The 21,998-nt window shown below is 37.1% G+C and overlaps 1 protein-coding gene and 1 pseudogene across 3 annotated transcripts; one reads left to right on the forward strand and one right to left on the reverse strand.

Moving 5' to 3' along the window:
- Window positions 1–4: 4 nt before the first annotated feature.
- ZBTB8OS (zinc finger and BTB domain containing 8 opposite strand) lies at window positions 5–21,862 on the reverse strand. Of its 3 annotated transcripts, XR_001597580.2 has the most exons (8): window positions 21,380–21,862; window positions 12,066–12,090; window positions 11,664–11,785; window positions 11,364–11,446; window positions 10,374–10,426; window positions 9,129–9,165; window positions 5,798–6,282; window positions 5–548 (listed from the first exon to the last, which is right to left on the reverse strand). XR_001597580.2 is itself a non-coding variant. In XM_016150474.2 (7 exons), the coding sequence occupies exons 1-7, from the start codon at window positions 21,510–21,512 to the stop codon at window positions 6,196–6,198; spliced, it is 540 nt and encodes a 179-aa protein (XP_016005960.1). In that variant the 5' UTR covers window positions 21,513–21,862; the 3' UTR covers window positions 3,831–6,195. The 3 variants fall into 3 exon arrangements, 2 of the variants coding, with proteins under 2 accessions (XP_016005960.1, XP_016005961.1); XM_016150474.2 differs by lacking the exon at window positions 5–548 and having other exon boundaries at window positions 3,831–6,282; XM_016150475.2 differs by lacking the exons at window positions 5–548; window positions 12,066–12,090 and having other exon boundaries at window positions 3,831–6,282; window positions 21,380–21,497.
- Window positions 13,212–13,676, forward strand: LOC107513600 (annotated as a pseudogene).
- Window positions 21,863–21,998: the final 136 nt, after the last annotated feature.

Consider the following 21,998-nt stretch of genomic DNA (forward strand, 5'->3'; position numbering starts at 1 on the left):
GGACTCAACTTTTAAAGGCAATATATTTTGAAATGTACTTACTTTCCTCATCCCTTTACCTTTGGGCTTGATGAGATCATTTGCAAACATTATTACATTGAATATAGCTTATAAAGTAAATCTAGAATTTATTATACTTCATTTTGCAGATTTCTAAATACACAAATACATTATATCATTTCTTGATTTTCCCATTCGGAAAATTTTTAATTCATGTTGATATTATTTACAACTACTTAATTCCTATGTTAAAGAGTAATTTATTTTTATTCAGCCCATAAAGAGAAAAAATGGAACATTTTTGCATAGACCATAGTTCTCAACTTTGGCTGCACATTAGAATCACTTGTGGAATTTTAAACAATACAGATGCTTAGGGAAATTCAGACTCTCCAGCAGATGGATTCTGGGTGTGAGTATTTTCGACATTCAGCATTTTTTATGTCCAAAATAGGTGCCTTCTTTAAGATCTCCCTTTGTCTTCCCTGTTCAGATGCTGAGGATGGGTAGTTGGGCCATTTGACCTTCTAGGCCACTGGTTCTCAATCCTATTAGTAAGGACAATTTTAAAAAATAAAGATACCCAATCAAAGAAAATATTAATTTTGTGGAATTTCAAGATACTATGTATGTTCCTTTAACTACAGTTTTTGGTAGGGACAAATAATTTGAAAAATAAATTAGTAGGTACTCTTAAAATAGTTTTACTTTTAGATGGATCTGTATTTTATTTGATTATGGGTATTGCATTCTGGGAATTCACATAGTACTTCAAACTAATAAAAGAATTATATTAGGAATATGTGACTGAAATACTATATCCTGAAATTTTGCAAGCTTTAATGTTTTCTTTGCTTGGAACCAGAAATCTCTCCAAGCACCGTGAAGCTTAATTGCTACATACTAGAGTTCCATCAATGAATTAAATTATTTTTTATTCGAGTTAAACGTTGTACTACAGAAATAGTACTCAACTAAGATGTATTACCTAAGGGAGACTTCAGACAAATTTGGAAACAAAAATTTCTTAGTTTCACGTATTGCCATTAAAATTTTTAAAAAAACTTGAAACGACTTTTCAGTAGAGTACCATCCTCATGCCAACGTTTAAGGTTATGTTTGCAATTCCAACACAAGTATATCCCTTCAGCAGTATTGTATATACAGATATTCTCTTGCTTAGACTCTTACAAATAAACAAAAACCCATCCAATGATGAAGTGGCACTTTACGCATCATTCAAAATGGTTAAATGCTGAAATAAAATATAAACTGTGTAGTTTGTATTTGAGTTGACAAAATTTTCTCCTGCAGGAAAAAAATCTACAAGGAACACAGCAGTGGAAAATGGTGCCTATAAATTGGCACCAGACGGTCCAGTATTTGGGGGCCACAGCAAAACATGAAAGTCCTGTTGTTTTCTCCCCTAATCAACAACACATTTATTCTGCTCAGGCGGGTGATCGCGTATCTTTATGTCTTATTTTCAGGAAAGACTAGACCTGTAGCTAGGCCTATGTAGTGGCCCCGACCTGCTAGGCATCAATGCTAGGGTCTGGGTGGCAGGGGGTGGGGAGTAGGGATTTGAATAGAAATATTCTGTAGCGCAATAGTGGGCGCCCATATGGAGTCGACATTTGCCGAAGACCTACTAGATCCCAGGACTCCGAGGTAGGCACTGACACCATCCCTATTTAATACCAGAGGAAACACGAGAATACACCCAAAGCCGCCCGCGACTCCAAGGCCCACAGGGATTCGAGTTCATGCAGGGAATGCCTACGGGTGCCTAAAACCATCACCTTACTGCCGGAAGACCTAGTCTCGGTTATGATATTGTGGTCTTGTGCAAGAAACTGACCCACTGCCCTGGGTGTCCACCAAGTCGCCTGTGGACCCCCGCCCCCCACCCCAACACACCACGGAGTCTGTAGCTGAGCCAATAGGAGCCAGGGGAAGGCACGCGGGCGAAGCCTGGGCCAGCTGGCGGAGCCGACTCCCGCTCGCGAAACACATTCCGATTACGTTTGGGGCACCTCAGTGATGTTCTCGTTTACCCAGAATGCCTTTCCCCCTCTTCTTTCCTCTTTCTTTTTGAGGGAGTCATAACTTCCCCCCCCCCATAACTCTAAGAAAAACACCGAATAACAAATTTTAATCCTGACAGCCACGTGAGGTTGGTACTATTACAGCAGATGAAACTGAGGCAAGCTTCCACTGGTTAAAAAAAAAAAAAGGTCAAGATCAGAGAGGGCATTTCAAGAAGGAAACGGGGCGGAGGCTTTGGCTCCTATCTTTACCTTATACATGTATTTTAAGATGAGGCATTTAAATTGACTTGAGGAAATCCTATCACATGTGAGGCAGAGGAATGAAGTCTAGAGGAACTTTACATTCCAACTGTGGTGACATACATATCGCCAATAATGACGGGAGGTAGAAAGTACCAGTGCCAGCAGTATCTCCATTTCTCTCTTCAATAAATATCTTGGTATCTACCATTTGCACCCTCTTCTAACCATCTAGTTTTCTAGATGGAAATTAGACAGTTTGGATGGAAAGTACCATATTTTGTTTTTGCACAAAAATGAATATAGAAACAAAAGTGGTCATTAACCCTAACATGCAAATAAACTGCTATTTTTTAAAGGATGATTTTGAGCCACGCCTTTATAACGGAAAGGACATCCAATTAGGAGACACGATGTAAAGAATGGAGTTTTTCAATATAATTAAGAAAAACTGGCAAGTAGTTGAGTGCAGGGAATGGAGGTGTAAGAGGAGTTCAAGACGACTGCAGCCCAGGTGTGGGAGGATGGAGTGCTATTTATATAAATAAGGAACCTGAAATTTGGATATGAAAACATGACATTAAAGATTTCTCCCTAAGAAGCATGCCACCAGGGACCTTGGAATCAGGAAGACCTGTGTTAACTGTCACTAAACAGACCACTAAAAGACAGAAAGTTCAAAGAAAGTACATAAAATTACCAGAGAAGCCAGTTACTTTACTCCTTAAGGTGCTTGCAACTTAAAAGGGGTGTTTGTGACTACTACATATGTTGACTTAAGAAACTTTATGCAGCAATGTGTCTGTAAATAAAAAATGCTAAGTAGTTCACTGGAACAGAGGACCCAGTAAAGCAGGGATCAAGCAGCTGGAATAAGTCCAAACGGCTTCTAAGAGGTGAGTTTCCTGTTATATTGAAAAAGGACAAGATTGGCAGGTAAGAATCTGGGCAACAGAACAGACACTTCTACAGCATAGAAAGTTGATTAGTGGTTGGCTAGCACCTGGAAAGATGGGAGAGACGACGCTTAATAGTGGGTTTTAGGGGGAAAATGTCTAAAATTGATTGTGGTGATGATTACATAGCTGTGAAAATACTAAAACCACCCACTGAATTGTACATTTTAAATGGGAGAATTGTGTGGTATGTGAATAAAGTTGTTACAAAGAGTATTACAAAATAGTCACAGAGATGTAAAGTACAGCACAGGGAATATAGTCGATAATATTGTAATAACTATGTATAGTGCCAGGTGGGTACTAGGCTAGTCTAGGGGATCACTGTGTAAATTACATAAATGTCTAATCACTATTCTGTATGCCTGAAACTAATATAAAATATTGGATGTCAACTGTAATTCAAAAAATACGTTTTTTTTAAAAAAAAAAGAGGAAAAGAACCTGGGCAAAAATTCAAAGGCGGAAACTAGTGAGTTATATAGTGTGATCTTTGATGATGTGTGACAGTGGGTAGGCCGCATTTTTACTGAAAGAAGACTCTAGAGAGGTTATGGAGACAATGATAAAGGCAAAAAAAAAGTTGCTTAATAATTTGTTCATCTTTCTTCCCAATGTTATAATACAATGAGCTGCAAGGGAATCGGTTAGGGACAATAAATGGAAGGGAGCCTCACACAAGGGCAATTAGTTTGGCATAAGTGGATGGGCACAGCGTTTTAAAATAGATGCTCAACTCAGATATGTCAGAAAGAGAACTCAACACAAGAAGGACCTGGAGTAGAGAAGCACGAGAGGAAGAAGCAGAAAGGAGTGGCTTTGTTTACTCTTCTTAATGAACAGAGACTAGCAGAATGGCACCGGCTATCAAGGTTGTCTCTAGGCTGGGGCCACACTCCCTAACCAACCACTGAGGACTTTTTAAAAATTAAGGAGAGAAGTAAGGGGGCTGTTAGCATATATGCTTGCCCCAATAATACTAGCCCTCATTTACTGAGCATTTACTATGTGTCAGAACTGTCCTAACAGCTTTATGTGTATACATTTATTTAATCCTCTCAACAACCCTGCAAGTACAGCCATCATAACTTAAAATGAGGAAATTAAGGCACAATGAGGTTAAGCAAGGAGCCCAAAGTGGGCAGTTAGTAAGTGGTAGAACCAGGACTTGAACCCTAGTGATCTGGCTCGTTTGTGCTATTAATTACTGCCCCCCCAAAATAAAAATGTTAGCACAGTAGTGTTTAAATTCCACAGCTCCAAGTATAATTCCAAGATGACTCCCTTTCCTTTCATTTACAAATAAATTCTTAACTATCCTGGGAAAGCTGGGGAAACGTGTATGCCAACCATATTTTATAAAGGGTAACATACTCATTTTCCTTTTACTCGATATCTTCATTTTGGCTTATTTTAAAACAAACTGACTTTTTAAATTTACAAGAAACAATTTGTATTGCATAATTATATCTGACTTGTTTTTACTGAACCCCATTATACGGCACTGGTGCTAAGAGATGTGGTCATGCTTTTTCTCCAAGTTTATACCTACTGGGTTTAATGCACCCCAAGAGCTCTTCTTATTCTAGACTTGGCTCTTCCATTGCCTTCATGGTATCCCCTTGTTCATTTTTTCAACCACCCCACCGCCATGATGTGCAAAGGGGTCCATGAAGAAAAAAGAGTCCATCTCAGCCTAGAAATTCATCCTAATGAAAGGTAAATCAGTTTTTCTAGACATTTTTTTTTTTTGCTCAGAGGTCCACAATTCAAATTTAAAAATGTGCCTGAGATTAAAGAAGGGTAAAAAGCATTACCCCAGTGATCCTGCTATGTATTCATTCACTTGAAGAGCTACTATTCAAACCACATGCTCTTGGCCTAGTCTTCTTTACCTCTACTTTCTGTTAAATACCCAAAGAAAAATAATGTAGTGCTCAGAGAGAACACTGAGAAAGCTCACTATCTCCTTCTTTTAAGTCAAGTTTGGCCTATTATAATGATATTTGGCACCACCCAGTGGCAATCTAGTATTTGTAAATAAATAGCAACCTTGCACTCTTGCATCACAAGAATACCTCAATTAAAAGAATAAAATAATGATTCAAGTCAACTAAAGCAGTTTCATTTCTTAAAAGTTACCTACTTTAAAAAGTTCATATCATTTTAAAGTTGTTTTCCTGGCCTCTTCTATATCCTTAGTAATGAGGAGCTTAGGCAATTTTTAAAAACCAAAGAAATTTTAAGAATTCCCCTTTTCTTCTCTAACTGTATAAATATACTGGTTTTAATATAAAATTACATGTTAGAAGGAAGGGCCCATTAGTAAGGGCATCAAATTTTTCTTACAGGAAAACAGGAAAGTTGTCAATATATCAGTGCTTGAAAGAAAGTGAGATAGAAAATGAGAGCTCTTTGTAGAGACGTCTTCAAATTATTTAACTATAATTATTTCTTCTAAGAAAACCAACTGGAAAGCAGGATGGCTGTGTTCCACAGCAATCTAAAATACAATCTCTTTTAAGAGACATGTACAAACACAGGTCTTACTTTGGAGGAAAAACAAAATCCTGATTGTAGGATTTCTCAAATTATAATTATTTTTCCAAACTGTATTCGAGAGCACAGAGTCTTCAGAGTCTCAGACTGCTGCTAACACCAACGATCCCTTTTGGGACCAGGCTGGAGGGCTGGCATTCCATTGGCAGGCTGTGAGGTACCTGCTGTTACAGCAGGAATTAACAAATGAAGAACCGTACTTGTCACCTGAAGAATTCTTTAACGTTTGAATATTTGGTTAACACAGACCAAGGATGTGCCTTGATCTTCCATTTCTGAAAGTTGTACTTTAAAAATTTCTGTTCTGCATATCTCCATATGTCATCAGATATTGTAGAATTTATATCATGGTATCTTCTCAAAAGGAAGAGAAAAATGGGGGGAGTATCTTAAATGTCGATAATCACAAAAACTTCTGGCTTCTCCTCATTATAGACCTGCATTGCTGAGTATGTTATTGCCTTGACTTCAGTTCCCTAAAGTTGGGGTTAGAGAAAAAAACAAATAGGAGAAAAAGGACATTGAAATCAGAATCATTAACTCTAGCAATAACTGGTAGAAAGTCAAATTTTTAATATTATTATGAAAAACTAAAAGTTCACGTAAAAAAAATTACTTATCATATCAGTATAGTATTATACACTGATCTAGTAAAAATAACATGTGCACAATAGAAAGAGAACTTGAGCTGGAGTTAAGAGATGGAACTCGAATCCTGGCTTTGTTTCTACATGGATATGGAAGCTCTCTGACCTCTCCAGGCATCGGCTTTTTCATTTATTAAATGGGTCGAATCAAAGAACACAAAGTTTTCCTACTGTTTGCTGGAGGCTCCTTCCAGACTTCCTCCCTGCAGTCTAACCTGGGCCCTAGGAACTCAGCCTACTCTCTAGTCAGCTGCCAATATTCACTTTACCTCATGGGGTTCTTCTCTCTCCATATGTTTCTGATACATGACACTCTCCCCTACCCTGCCTCAGTTTAGAGTGGTAGAACCAGGACTTGATTTGATGTTCTCTTAGTTCCTTCTAGTTCTAGAAAAGAATCTAGTAGAAAAAAATAATCTAGAAAAGAATCCACAAAATGTGTCAGAGAATAGGTGACTGGCATTTGCCAGCTCTAGAAGCATGAAAGAAAGTTGAAGATCCCACAGACGGATTTGAGTGGCAGCTGCCTTTGTTTTTTTCCCTTCTGCTAAAAAGCATAAAACTAAGAAAAATCAGTTGGGGAGATGAGTGTTGGATTGAAAACAAGTTATTTTTATAGTATACATGACACAGTGAAACTCTTGTGAATATACTGTGTTTGAGATGCTTATGAGACATCCAAATGGAGATGTCAGATAATAGGCATTTGTCTATAGGATGACTTGTTCAGGCAACAGATGTGTCTAGAAATACAAATTTGGGAGTTATCACTGAATAGATATTTATAGCCATAGTACTAGATAAGATTACCAAGGAAGGAGGGTAGATAAAGGGTGGGAGAGAGGACTGAGCCCCAGGGCACTAAGTTTGAAAGAGAAGGAGCCGAAAAGGAAGAGAGAGAGGAGAGCCTAGTGAGAGGGAGCAAGAGAAGAGGGATGGATGCCCTAGAAGCCAGATAGCTAATGCTCTTAAGGCTGCTCAGAGGTTGAGTAAGGTAAGGATTGAGAATTGACCTCAGATTTACTAATCAGTGGAATAATGTATATAATATTTCGGGTGTGTCAAAGGAAATAAGAGGTGAGAAAGTAGAGCCAGTATATTGAGAGAATTTTTTTAAAGAGTTTGTAGAAAAGGAGAACATATGGATAGAATAATAATAACTAGAGAGCGGATGTGGCTAGTAAGGAGGTTTTTGTTTTGTCTTGTTTTACCTAGCAGGTTTTGTGGCACCATTGTATACTAAGTGGAAATGATCTAAGAAATCGGGAACAATTAATCATGCTGGAGAGGGAGAGAATTTCAGAGCAAAGACCTTAAATTGGTAAGGGCTGTGTGTGGGATAGAGTACTGAAGGAGAGAAGTCTGCCTTCTGACAGGATCAGGAACTGGCCTATCATTAATACAGGAGGAAAGGCTAATGTGAGTATATAGATACGATAAGATGGTAGATTGGATGTGAGGGAAGAAGAGTCAGTTCTTATGGATTGCTTTTGTCTTCTCTAAAAAGCAAGGTTGATTAAGAGTGAGAATGAGGGAGGAAGGCTTAGAGGTAAGGGTGAAATAAGTGCCTCAGAGTATGAGAAAGTAAATTCAGTGTTAAATGCAGAATTACTCATCAGTGCTGGGTACTCTTTTGAGATTTATGGATAGACATTTAAGGTGATACCTGTTAGCAGGTGGAAACATCTCCATTTGGATGTCTGACAGGCATCTCAAACACAGTATATTCAAAAGGAAATTCCACTGTGTCACGTGTACTATAAAAATAACTTGTTTTCAATCCACGCACCCTTCCCCTCAACTGATTTTTGTTTTATGCTTCTTTCTTCTGAGTCTCCCTTACCAGGCTTGATTCCATTATATCATGGTTGAAGAAATTATACTGCAATTATTGGAAGTAACCAGAATTTCCTGGTTACCTCCAACTAAGTTAGGTGTCCTTGACTTTTCACAGGGGTCAGCAAACTACAAATCACAGACCAAATCCAGCCTGCCCCCTGTTTTTTGTTCAGCCCCACCAACTAAGAATGGTTTTTACATTTCTAAATGTTTGAAAAAAAAAAATCAAAAGAATAATATTTCATGACATTGATATGAAATTCAAATTCCAGTGCCCATAAAGCTTTACTGGAACACAGCCACCTTCATTCATTCATGTCATGTCTGTTGCAGCTGTAGTGTCACAAGAGAAGAATCGAGCAGTGGCTCTTCCATTACTTTCTACCCATAAAGCTTACATTACCTGGCCCTTTACAGGAAAAATCTGCCTCCTCCTATTCCAATAAACTTGACTAATCAAGAGTGAGGCCATATAGGTTGGAAAATACAGAATCTAGAGAAGCACAGAAAGTAGAAGGTTCTTTAGAGAATGGCTAGTCCAAAACCTTCATTACAGAGGAAGAAATCAAAACTCGAAAAGGTAAAGCGACTTTTAAGTCCTACAACCATCCGTAAGAAACCCGACCCTAGAATACAAGTGCTGAATCTAATCCACCAAATCAGATGTGTGAAATTAGTGTTTTAACATAATACGTCTAAATAGGTCAGAGATGTCTGAGAAAAATTTACCACTTTACACCAACTGATCAGAACTCATTGATATGTTTACTGTCACATATACTGACTTTATGGTAAGGAAGTATAACATGTTCTTAATGGCTAGATTAAAAACATACCTGAGGGTGCTTGGATAATGAGAATTCCTCTCCCCACCTTGAGAAGGAAAATGAAAACAAGTTTAAGATGTGTAGTATTTAATGTGTTCTCGCTTTACATATTTTAAAATAAGCCTTACAAATGTAGTTAAGGAAGCCAAGAGATAAGAGGAGTAAGAAGCTATCGATCTCAGTTTGGTTGCCAGCAGATATAGCTATTGAGGGACTTAATGTGCAATAGCCATTTCAACAAAGTTGATACTTGCTCTTAAAAAAGTGCCCTAGTATAACGTATATGAGCAAATTGTCAATAAATACTGTTTAATGAATACTGTTTCATAAATAGAGTTCAAAATTTTCACTGTATTCAAGGTTATAGCACTAATTAAATAATATCCCCCACTGGAGAAAGCTTGTCAGAGTATACCACGTAAAGGCAAAATACTAGATTCTGTAATATGGTCTGAACTTGGTTTGCATTTTATACCTTTTGGAAAAGTGTCCATGGTCTGTATATAGAAGGCTCTAGAAAGGAACTCTCCTAGAACCTAACCTAAGTATCCTCTCTCCCTTCAACACTACTGAAGATCACAGTAGAAGTAATAGCAGTGGTAGAAAGAGCAAAGTTTAAAATTCAGTTGAACCATTTATTAACTAAGTATCCTTGAACAAGCCTCTTTACCTTTTTTTTTTTAAGAAGGGGAAATAATAAAAGACTTCACCAAAAAAATGAAAAATAAATAAAACCTAACAAAATTCAACATAAAATGGAAAAGATAAAGTTTATACAGCAAGAACCTAAAAGATATTGAGTGACCAAATTTGGGAAACACCAAGTTCAATCAAAGTGACCTAATCAAGTGTTTGTAAACTCTGGAAGAAGAGTATAATTTATTAATAGAAGGAACTGGTTTGAATGGAGTCCAGGTGTGAGGATCCAAAACAAGGATGAATCCGTGTTTCTTACCACTAAGCTAGGCTTTATGCAAATTCCTGTGTCATCTAGCAATTACATATTTTCTGTGCTAAAAAAAATATCAACAGGTTGGGAATCAAGTGTAACAACTCAAAACAACTTTGTTCTGACAAGTTTCCGGTCCTCCAAAGCTGAGGTGAGCTCTCCCTTTGAAGTGTCTCACAAAGCAACCTGCAAAGCCCTACTGGGATGTAACTGGTCTTACTTTTCTGTCTTTCTGCCTGCCAAGTCCAGTGAAGAGAATAACTTAACATCTTTCATGACTTGCTACTTAAAATTTCAAAACTTACCCAATTGACCGTAATTTGAAAGTTCTCTGATCAATATTAAGTACTTTCACTTCCTAAAGAGGAAAAAATATTTTAATTAAAAAAAATGTTCATTATAGTCCATCTACTAAAAACACATCTAGGTTATCACCTTTTTTAGATAATACCATACAACTTCAATGATGGAAAGAAAATTAAAATGTTAACTAAAATAGAACAAATTAAATATATTTCAGGAAATATTTTTTTTCCTTACACATTTAAGGGAAGTATACTTGAAAATGTATAATCTAAAAATATGAGCCAAAAGAATTTTTCTGTAAGATGGAGGAGGATGATACATAATTTCATTGACTCTCAGCCTTCCCCCCCCTCCTTAGCTTTATGAAGGTATAATTGACAGAACATCAGCCTATTTTTACATAATACTGTAGTTACTGGAACTCTGTAATATGAATGACCCAGTTAGAAAATCTGTAGTGGAGCTGGTAAGGGAGAGAATGGAGGAATTAGGGAAGCAAGGAGTGCCATGTGTACCAGATAACAACTATGTTAGAGAGATGTTCCCTTCTAGAGGTTGGTGGCAACAAGCAAACTTCATTTGGCTTTTCCATTTTCACATTAAGGAAAACTAAAAGCACTAATTTTTTAACTTAGGCCAACATGAAAGCTGCTGAATTCAAAAGGACAAAAGAAACATATACATGGACATAAACATAGCTCAAACTCGGGAGACAAAAAGTGTGGATGAAGACAGTAGGTGCATTCTTATCACACAATCCTGATTGGTGAAAAGTATATAACAAAAGATCTAAAAACAAATGGCATGTACATAGGCAAACCCAGGTTAACCAAGAGGAATGGTTATTATAATCTCTGCAAATCAATACTATCTTATATATCTATATGGCTTTATTTCGTATCACAAGTTCTACTTTAAATCACTGGTTCTATTTTAAATTGTGAACTAAGAATCCATTTGCTCAGTAAAAAAGAAAAACCCTTGCTTACCCGGGGTATGAAGAATTCATCAGCACTGAACTTATAAAGCCACTCATCCAAAAAGTGAAACAGAAGAGATTGTAAGTCATCTCCTACATAGCATCAAAAAGAACCATAATAGTATGATATTGAATAATCTTGTCTCTAAAAACTTATTTGAATTTAAAAGTGCAATAAATTTCTTAGGCAAGTTCAAAGAGGAAGAACAGGCTGATAATTAATTTTGTTGTTCTTATGAAAATATACTGAAATTATGCAGAATATTGTACATTTGTATAACAATTTCTTCCTTGTGAATAAACTGATTACCTTGGGTTTCTACTTCTATTGTGTGGAGGGGCTCCACAGTCCCAGTATCTGTCATGTAACCAAACATGGCCATTGCACACTGTTCGAATGCTTCTTCCAGAGTATCTCCCCATGCGTGTAACCTAAAGAAATACATTAATGCCCTGCGTAACATAATCAGCTGCAAGAGACAAACCTGACAGCAAAGTCAAAATCAAGTCAATGTAATAAATACAACAAAACCAAAAAAAACTCAAATCAATTTCATGGCACTAAAACTGGGTGCTTTTAAACCATCATTTGCATGTTCTAAAGGAATCAAAATGGAGAAAAAATAAAACTAGGGACATCAAGATTAAACCATCATCAGCCTTCCCATTCAAAGCACATGGTTTCAAAGGCATAAACTCCAGGTATACTCACTGGACATCCGCTGTATGATCCAAATCTGAGGAAGAGAGCGAAAAACACTTTTAAGTAACTAAACCTGACTTACTAATTGCCAAGAACTCTATTCATTGTTAAGAACATCAGCCTTGAAGAAAGAGAAAATGTGGTTTACACAATATTAAATAAATGACTAAAGAACTAACAGTAACACAATATTACCATAGTAATGCTAAAGAATATTTTTTAAAGCCAAGATTTATATTTAAAGAATGACTGGAAGGCAGCAGAGCGAAGGTCTTCTAGGTGACCTAAGAAGTATCTAATAAATCAGTTTCTCAATAAATGTCATTTCTAGACATTACTTTCCTCATCCAAACAAATCAACATTTTCTGCATATCTGTGTGAATGATGAAAATTCCAGGAACTATATCATCATCAAAGATATAAAATTCCAGATTTTTCTGTCTTGTTTTCTCATGAATAGCTAGACAAATCCTAGAAAAAAAAATTTTTTTTTTTTAACAAGACCCAAGTTTTTTATATGTTGATTTCTTATAGTTGAAGTACTCCTCAATGAAATCTGTGGCCGATAAAATAGTTTTAGCAAGTAAACTACTGCATGTATTATGAGCATTTCCCTGATATTTTCACAGGACACCGGTAAGTAACAACTGCTACTATATAGCAAGCTCCCATTGGATCCGTCATCTCAACATTTCAGAGTCTATTCTTCACTCGTATTATGACTTTCATCTTCCCACTTAGGATCAAAGAATATTTGGACTAGAAAGAAGTCTTGGAGATCATTTAATATAATTCTTTCACTTACAAGAAAACACCTGAAATCCAGAGAGATTATGTGACTAGAATTGAGATATTCTGATTCCCAATTTAGTGTACTTGGCACCATAACAGATAATTTTCTGGTGGCGCTCAAGGTTCAAACTTATCAATAATTCACTCGAAAACATTACTGAGGACTTAATACGCTTCAGGCACTAAGGGGCTCAATGACTAGCAGAAATGACGAACCTGTGAAAAGGAAATGACTAATATCAACCCTAGAGAAATGAAAGCATGTGTCATATAAAAACATATATAAGAACATATAAAGAACGTTCACTTTTCCTGACACCGCAGAGTAGCGTGGAGGCGGAGGCTGGGTGCATTCAAGATTCAGCTCCCTCTGTAAGCCACTGCCATGGCTGAGGAAGGCACTGCTGCTGTCGGTGTAACGGATGTTAATACTGCTTTAGGAGAGATACTGATGACCTCTCTCATCCACCAGGGACACGTGAAGCTGCCAAAGCCTCAAACACCAAGCCCTTCTGTGTATACTTGCATCCAACTGTGATGAGCCTATATATGTCAAGTTGGTGGAGTCCCTTTGTGCTGAACATTGAATCAACTTGATTAAGGTTGATGACAGCAGGAAACTTGGGGAATGGGTACGCTTCTGTAAAACTGACAGACAGGAAGAACCCTGGAAAGAGGTTGGTTGCAGTTGTGTGGTGGTTAAGGACTATGGCAAAGAGTCTCAGGACAAGGATATCATCGAGGAGTACTACAAATGCAAGAAATGAACAAATAAATGTGGCTTTTGTTTAAAAAAAAAAAAAAGGAAAAGAAAAAAAGAATGTTTGCAACAATTGTATTCCCCTAAATTAAAAACCCAATGTCTGTCAAGAGAAGAGATAAACAAACTGAGGAATATAATGCAATACTTCTCAGCAATAAAAAAAAAGCATTAACTACTGATACTGTATTAACATAAATCTCAAAAATGTTAAATGAAAACTACAGAACTCTCAGCACACAACTCCACCCAGACCCTTCTGCACTAAAGGAGCTGACCAAACCCGAGCATGGCTTCTAGCAGCATAAGGTGGTTGGTGTTCCTAGGACCACACACCACACACTCTATTCCCATCCCCCACTACAGTGCCTGCCTGAGAAAGCTCTACACAGCCAGAACTGACTGTTTGTTCTGGCCAACACCTGGCCATAGGGCCTTGACCTCTCTTTCTTAGACCATTTACTAAAAAGGGCTTACACTGTGAATATTTATCTCTTACAGCTCAGAAGTATCTTTCTCAAGGACTGGAGCCATTCCTTTGAAATGTAATCATCAGGAAGGACTCTCAGTTTCTGTGGGAGGATAGAATCCTAACTTTGATAACTGCCAGCTAGCAAACACTGCTGACCTAATCGAATTTACACTGATCAACTTTTTGTAATTTTTTACTTCTAAGTTTCTACTGAGCACCCCCCACTGTCCCCTGATCCCTCATTCTCACTTTCAAAGGTTCAAACACGTCCTCTTTCCCCTGTCAGTAGTTACTGAATAAAATCCATTCGCCACGTTAATGTCAGGCTGTGTTTGTCTTTGATATTGAGTGAAGGAGCCAGACAAAAGAATCTATGTTGTGATTCTACCTACATGAGACTCTAAACAGGCAAAAGTAAGCTATGGTGACAGAAATCAGAACAGTGTTTGCCTCAAGGTAAGAGCATAGAGGACTCACTGGAAAGGAGCAAAAGGAACTTTCTAGGGTGATAGAAATATTATAGAGCTCGACTGGAGCACTGGTTACACAGATGTATCTTTATCAAAACTCATCTAACTTTACAAATCTGATCTGAGCGCTTTCACTATATCTAAATTATGTGTCAATTTTAAAAAAAAGTTTAAAAAGACAATGACAGATTGTTATGGGCAGTGGTTTTCAAATTTTTTGGTCCCAGTAACCCTATACTCTCTTAAAAATTATTGAGGATCCCGAAAAGCTTTTGTTTATATGAACTGTATCTGACAATATTAACCACACTAGAAATTTTAACTGAAAAAAATTTAAAGTACTTATTAATTCATTTAAAAATAACAATGAGCCTATTTTAACATAAATTGCATATTTTATCAAAAATAACTATATTTTAAAAAAATTTTGTGAGAAAAGTGGCACTGTTTAGCATTTTTGTGAATATTTTTAACATCTGACTTTCAATGTGTTGCAATATGTTGAAGTACACATAAAATCCAACCTCACAGATATGCAGGAGTAAAAGAGTATTTTAATAGCTTTTCAAAAAACTGCATATAGTCTTACTTGATGCTACACCCAAACCAGAAACATGGTTTTTCACACTGTGAAATCTGAAGTTAACAACGAACTTCATACTCTGTAATATTAAAATCCATTGCTCTATCTTGTGCTTGGGATGAATTTTACCCATGCCTGATTGTGTAACCTCAAGCACTGTTTTTTGGGGAGGAAAATATTAATTTATCCAGTTATACAGATGACGTTGATACATTTAATTATATAGAATTTTTTAAAAACCGTAGTTGTTTATATCGCCACCAATTCCATCAGAAAAAGTCTATAAGTACTGCAAGCTCCTGATAGCAGATACAAGTTTTCCAAATTCCAATTTCACTTGAAAGCTTGAATTTTACCATTGCCAATAAATATTGTTGTTTTCCTTGATGTGAAAGACCACTTTGTTATTTTCAGGAAAATATCTGCCAAATACGCAAGCCTGAATAATAATGGTATGTCTTTCAGTCATTCTTTTGAGAAAAAAATGTTCTGTGGGAAAAAAAAGCAGCTCACAACTCAATTACATAAGTTCTTTTCCTCAAGGTAATCAATCATCAATATGTTGTTGACAAGCAGCACAATCACTTTGAACACACTTCCCATTTTGTTACACAGGGCTTTGTAGTAAAAAGCCCTGTACTCAATGGTCAAGATTTAATTAATTAATATTTTGTTTATTATTAATAATTAATAATTAAGATTTCTTCCCGATTCAAGAACATTTCTAAGTAAAAATGACTCTTTTTCTAATTCTAAGTACACTGTGGTAAAAAAATATATCATGGCTACCAGTAAGTTTGGTGCTGCCACAACTTGTGCTAAGGAGCCAGGTGTTTCACCTACCATTGCTTTTGCACCAGCAGTGTAAATATCATCACAGTGAAAAGAGTAAATAACATCTCAGTATGATTATGAAAGTGTTTTTACAATATAGGTCCCCTGAAAGGGTCAGGGGAGCCCCGGGTGTCTTCAGACCACACTTTGCTATTAGAGATAAAGGTAAATTAGACGAAGGGGTTCAGGTAAGAATTCCCAAAGGAAACAAACTTTAAGTGCCAAAAGACTAAGGGTGATCTAGATCTGCTTGCCCCTTATCTTTTATTCCTAATTTCTGCTCAGTGCCTGACACACAACCGGTTCTCAAAAATATTGAACGAATAAATGAGATGATAACTGAGCTGAGTAGTAAAGAAAACGACAGGCCTGCGGGGTGTTAAAAAAAAAAAAAGAAAAGAAACAGGCCAAGGTGAGGCCCCTTGCCTCCAGGACAGCAAGGACAGGAAACCAAGACTAATTTCAGCCCTATGCAGGAATGTGACCTTAAACCAATCAGTGTAGAATTTCCTAATATACCCTAGCCAGGTAACTGCCTGACAAGACACAGCCACCTTTTCCACAAAGAAAAGTGCCCTTGCCTGAAACAATCCTTTATTTTGCTAATAACATTCTTGTCAAACCAGTTTTTGCCTATAAAAACCTTCTATTTTGTACTTCTTAGAGTTCCCTTCAATTTGCTAGATGGGATACTGCCCAATGCAAGAATTGTTTAATAAAGTCAAGTAGATCTTCAAATTTACTCAGCTAAATTTTATTTTGTTTTGTTTTTTAACAAGAGAAAGCTTGGGTTAGATTTGGGGCTGGTCATTGGCAAGAAATGAAGCTGGAAAAAAATACTGATTGATCTAACATTACATTAACATAAAGATACTGTACAAAATGTTGGCAAGTAGAATCCAGCATGACCAAGTAGGATTTATTCCTGGAAACCAAAGATTCAATTATTAGGAAATAGATTAATGTAATTTATATAACTATATGGTCATCTCCATAGATATAATCATGAAGCATAACATAAAAATATTAACAGAATTTTTGAACAAAAGTTTTTTTCTGCACAATAAGTATAGTTAAATTTTTTTTCTCTCATTCTTAATTGCTGCTTTTTGCTAAATGTTTGTGCGGTATAATAAATATATGTATTTGGTCTTTGTCCCTGGTTCCTAGCGCAGAGCTCCTAGAACTCTGGGAATTTCTTGAGTGACAGGAGTGTCTTTTATTACTCATAATGACCCTTTATGAAGACATCTGAGTCTATGATAATAGGTGACTTAGCGTGGGACTCCTTGATATCCTCAGAATGGGGACAGTCACCTTGTAGAGTAGATAAATGATTAAAGCATAATCATTGGGGGAAATTTTCAGCCCCCCACCCAAACCTGGTAATGGAAAAAGTGATTGGGTTATGTAACTCTTGAATAAAAAGAACATCCAGGTGGATGAACACATCAAGGTGTTGAGAAGGTGATGTGCCTGCCTAGAGATGGCACGGAAACTCCAAACCCCTCCCCTCATGCCTTTCCCTATGCATCTGCTCCATTTGGCTGTTCCTGAGTTGTATTCCCTATAATAAACTAGCTAACATGAAGTGTTCACCCGAGTTCTGTGAGTTCTTCTAGCAAATTATTCAACCTGAGTCTGAGGGGGCTCGTGAGGACACCAGAATCTGCAGTTGGCTACGCAGAAGTGTGGGTAGCCAGGGTTCCTCATTTGGGGTTGTCATCTAAAGTGGGACTAAGGCCTTAACCTGTGGGGTCTGTACTAACTGGGGAGTTAATGTCAGAATTGAATTGAATTGCTGGACATCCAATTAGTGTCAGAGAACGGGAGAATTGCTTAGTGTGGAAAAAACCACACATTTGGTGTCAGATGTAGTGTCAGAGGAAAGAAAACAGCTTGATAATGCATGTATTATAATACAGTAGGACATATAAAATTCGGTGTGTAATGAAAAAAGTTTGGAGGTGACTGAACAAGAGGATCAACTATAATTATACTAACTAAAAGAGAATTCATAAAGAGGCAGTGTAAAAACTAATTATGTAATTCAATAGCTTTCATAAGTATAATCAATAACCACAGAAATATTATGAAAGATCATTTACATCAGAAACAAAAAAGATAAAATGCCTAGAAATAACCTCAGGTTATACAAAGTAAGATTTTCAAAATGGAAAGGCAAACTTTATTCTTGGAGAAAAAGACAATAAATACTAAACCTTTAATTCTAAGTTTATAATTAATATGACTGAAAAAAAAACAATAGCAATTTTTGTCTTTAGTTTACTTTAAAATAATAGAAAAAGAAGTGAAAGGTAGTATATACCCCTCAAAATATGCCATTTTGGCATAAAGATTATTTTGAGCTGAAGACAACTGAAAGAAGCAGATACAAGAAAAAATCTATGCCCTCCCACTACTTATCTAAAAGTAGGACATAATTTGTAAAGTTATTCCCGTTTGCCTCTATCAGCAAGGACAGAGAAAACTCTAGACCCTTACCTATCCAGAGTTAGCACCCGAAGAATCTACATAATAAACTTTATTAAACTAGCCCTTATCTTCTTAGTTCCCCAACATAGTCACCTCCCACAATTTGCAGTCCCAGAAAGGGCAAAGTGCTTTTCTTTTGTCTTGTCACCTCTCTATAAAATTATTGTTTCTGTTAAAGCTCTGCTGTGAGTTATTTATCACCAAACATGAGCAATACACATGTTAATAAACAAGTTTGTTTTCCTCTAATTTGTCTTTTGTCAGTCTTATTTGCAGGGCCCCAGCCCATATGAACCTAAGATGGGTACCAGAGAGATTTTTGTCCTCTCCTACAGGGTAATATGGGTGGTAGTGCAGATGAAAAAACACAGTTGATAACTGCTGACGCTGGATGGTGCATATATGAAAATTATCATATTATTGCCTTAGTTTTGTATACATTTGGAACTTTTTAAATAAAAATTTTTAAAAAGCAAGAATAGCAAGAAAGAGGCAAATACTGAGGCGGAGATTGTCCTACAAAATATTAAAAGACAGAATAAATCCCCAATAATTAAAACTGTGGAACTGGCATATAAAAAGACAAAGAACAACGGAATAGACTAGTAAGTTCAACTATAGACCTAAATATAGGTAGGGGAATTTTGTATATGATCGAGTTGTCGTGTTTCAATCGCAGCATGAAACACAGACTGTTGAATAAATGATGTGAAAACATCTGGTAGGTCATCTGGAAAATAATGAAACTGGATACTTAATTTCCACCTTACCCTAATTCTGATGTATTCAAGTTTTAAATGCTAAAAACAAACAAACCCATAAATACCTGAAACAAGAACAATCTATAACTATCAGTAAAAATATGGTCCTCACAACTATGAGCCAAAAGAGCCAAATGCTAAGGGATGCATATTGATTCCATCTACGTAATGTACAAAAACTGGCAAAGCTAAATTATGATGTTAGAAGTCAGGCTAATGGAGAAGCAGAGAAAGTGGTGGTGACTGGAAAGGAGCATGAGAGGGGCTTCAAGGATGCTGTAATATCCATCTTGTTACTAGTTCACAGGTGTATTCAGTTTGTGAAAATTCACTTATGTAAAATTTTCTATGCATATTAAACTTCGATAAGTATAATAGAGAGTTATTTTACAGTCTCAGAGTAAGACCTCCCTATGTATGACATCTAGAAGCCATAAAAAGGGTTAATAGATTTTACTACATAAAAGTAAATTCTGCAGAGTAAAAAAGACTAACCCAATAGAAAAATGGGTTAAGAATATGAAATACATCCCAGAAAGGGAAATACAAATAGCTCCAAACATACTAATATATGTTCAACCTCACTTATAATAATAATAATAATAAAATGCAATTAGTATGAAAAGACACTTAACAAATTGGAAAAGACCAAAAAGTATGGTAAAATAGTTGATTGGTACAAGTGTGAGGAGGCACACTCACACAGTGCTAGTGAGTGTATATAAATTGGCACAACCTCAATGGAGAGCAATCTGGCAATAACTTCCATGTTAAAAACGCACATACTTCTATACCCGAAACTAATACAATGCTGGATGTTTGCTACATTTTCATGAAAATCTTATTTAAAAATGCACATATCCTTTGACAAAACAATATTACTTTTAGAAATTTATTCTACAAATACACTTGCACACGTGCAAAACTAGGGGTCCCCAAGCCCCAGGGCTGCAGGCCGGTATCCGACCTGTTAGGAACCAGGAACTAGGCCACACAGCAGGAGGTGAGTGCTGGGCCAGCAAGCCAAGTTTTACCTGTATTTGCAGCCATTCCCCAACACTAGCGTCACCGCCTCAGCTCCACCTGAGATCATCATCAGGCATTAGAGTCTCATAGGAGCACTGGTCCTTGCTGCCAAAAAAACTGGGAATTGCTACAAAACAATGGATGTACCAGTATATCCACTGGTGCATTGTATCTAATATCATAAATGTCCATCAACTGCAAATTGGTTATATAAAATAAACGCTAGAACATCTTTGCATGCACACATAAGAAAATGAAAAAGATGATTGATCTTGTGAGGAAGACTAGGTGGCTTGGGATCAGAGCTAAAAGAAAAACTTATTTTCCCCTGCATACCTACTGTACTTTTTGAATTTTGAATCATATATATGACCTATTAAAAATAATTTTAAAAAATTATTTCATGTGTTTGCTTTGGCAGTACATTACATATACTAAAAAAAAATAGTTTTTTAAGTGAGAGAAAATTGAGCTGGGGAGACATGCAGGATCCAAAAACTACTGAGCCTATCATGCTATAGTAAATAGCTGGCCTCTACACAGAGGACAATGGGAAACTTTAAGGACGAACGCTTAGCTTAACGTTTATATAGAGCTTAAGAGTATGAACTATACTTTCATATTATCTCGTTCCTTTCTCAGATGAAGGAACTGAGATGGAAAGAGATGTTATATAATTAGCCTAGACACTAAGCTAACAAATGGCAAAACCAGGTTTTGTTTACTAACAGGATCCAGGTAAAATACGAAGTTAGAAGTCCCCTACTTAGCTTTCCGAGTCTTCTAAACTAGCCACACTCTTCACTATTGTTGGAGATACATGCAGCGACGACCACGCAAACGCTTGAAAATACGGTTATGTTTAGACTACACTAGGAAAATTCCACAAGATAAATGTGATTAGGCACATGTGAAAAAAGTTCAAGAGACTTTAAAACTGGGAGCCCAGGTTTATCGAATCTCAGACCAGGTGGCTTTTTCCTGCAGCATTCTCCGACAAGCACAAATGAAACCACAATACAGGGAGAAATGGGATCTTGCCTGCAGCATCTTATGGGGAAAAGTGGAAAACGAGGCCAGAAACCCAGGCCAAGGAGAGGAGATGAGAGAAGTGAGCAACCTACTCACACTCGTACTTCCGATTGACTGGAGGATACTTGGCCTTGATCGCCTTCTGCTCCTCAGTCAAATTGTAATCTCTAACATCCTCTTCTTCTTGCGCCATGATTGCAGCATTGGATACTCTTCTTCCGCCCTTCATCAGCTGGACTTCAGTATGTTTTACAACTTCCGCTCTAGACCCCGCCCCTTGGCACGCATCTTTAAAGGGCTAGGACTCTGTTCTCGCGAACGTACTTTATCCCTTAAGATTTCCATTGTAAGCCACGCCGCTTGGAGCACATCTTTAAAAAACCAAGGCCCTATTTTTCTGGGCTTGCTTCATCAATAGTTCTAAAGATTAGGAAAACAAACTGGAAGACTTGGGAATAAGGGACACTTGAATTAGACACCTTTAGGTCTGAGTGGTAAAGGCACTGCTTTGCAACCTCAGTTGATAACTAGACCCGAAAACATCTTAGGTTTCTCATTTGAGTACTTTGAAGCGCTCGTTAGCTTAACAGCCTTTAAGAAAATGGCTGCCCCCAGGAGTGCAGACTAAACCTCTCACGTGACCCCAGCGGGGCGCACTCCCACCAACCCCGCGCGCGCGCAATCAAAGGAAGTCGGCTCCCGGCCGTGAGGGGGC

This window comes from Rousettus aegyptiacus, unplaced genomic scaffold (assembly GCF_014176215.1).
Source record: "Rousettus aegyptiacus isolate mRouAeg1 unplaced genomic scaffold, mRouAeg1.p scaffold_m13_p_1, whole genome shotgun sequence".
Taxonomy (NCBI): domain Eukaryota; kingdom Metazoa; phylum Chordata; class Mammalia; order Chiroptera; family Pteropodidae; genus Rousettus; species Rousettus aegyptiacus.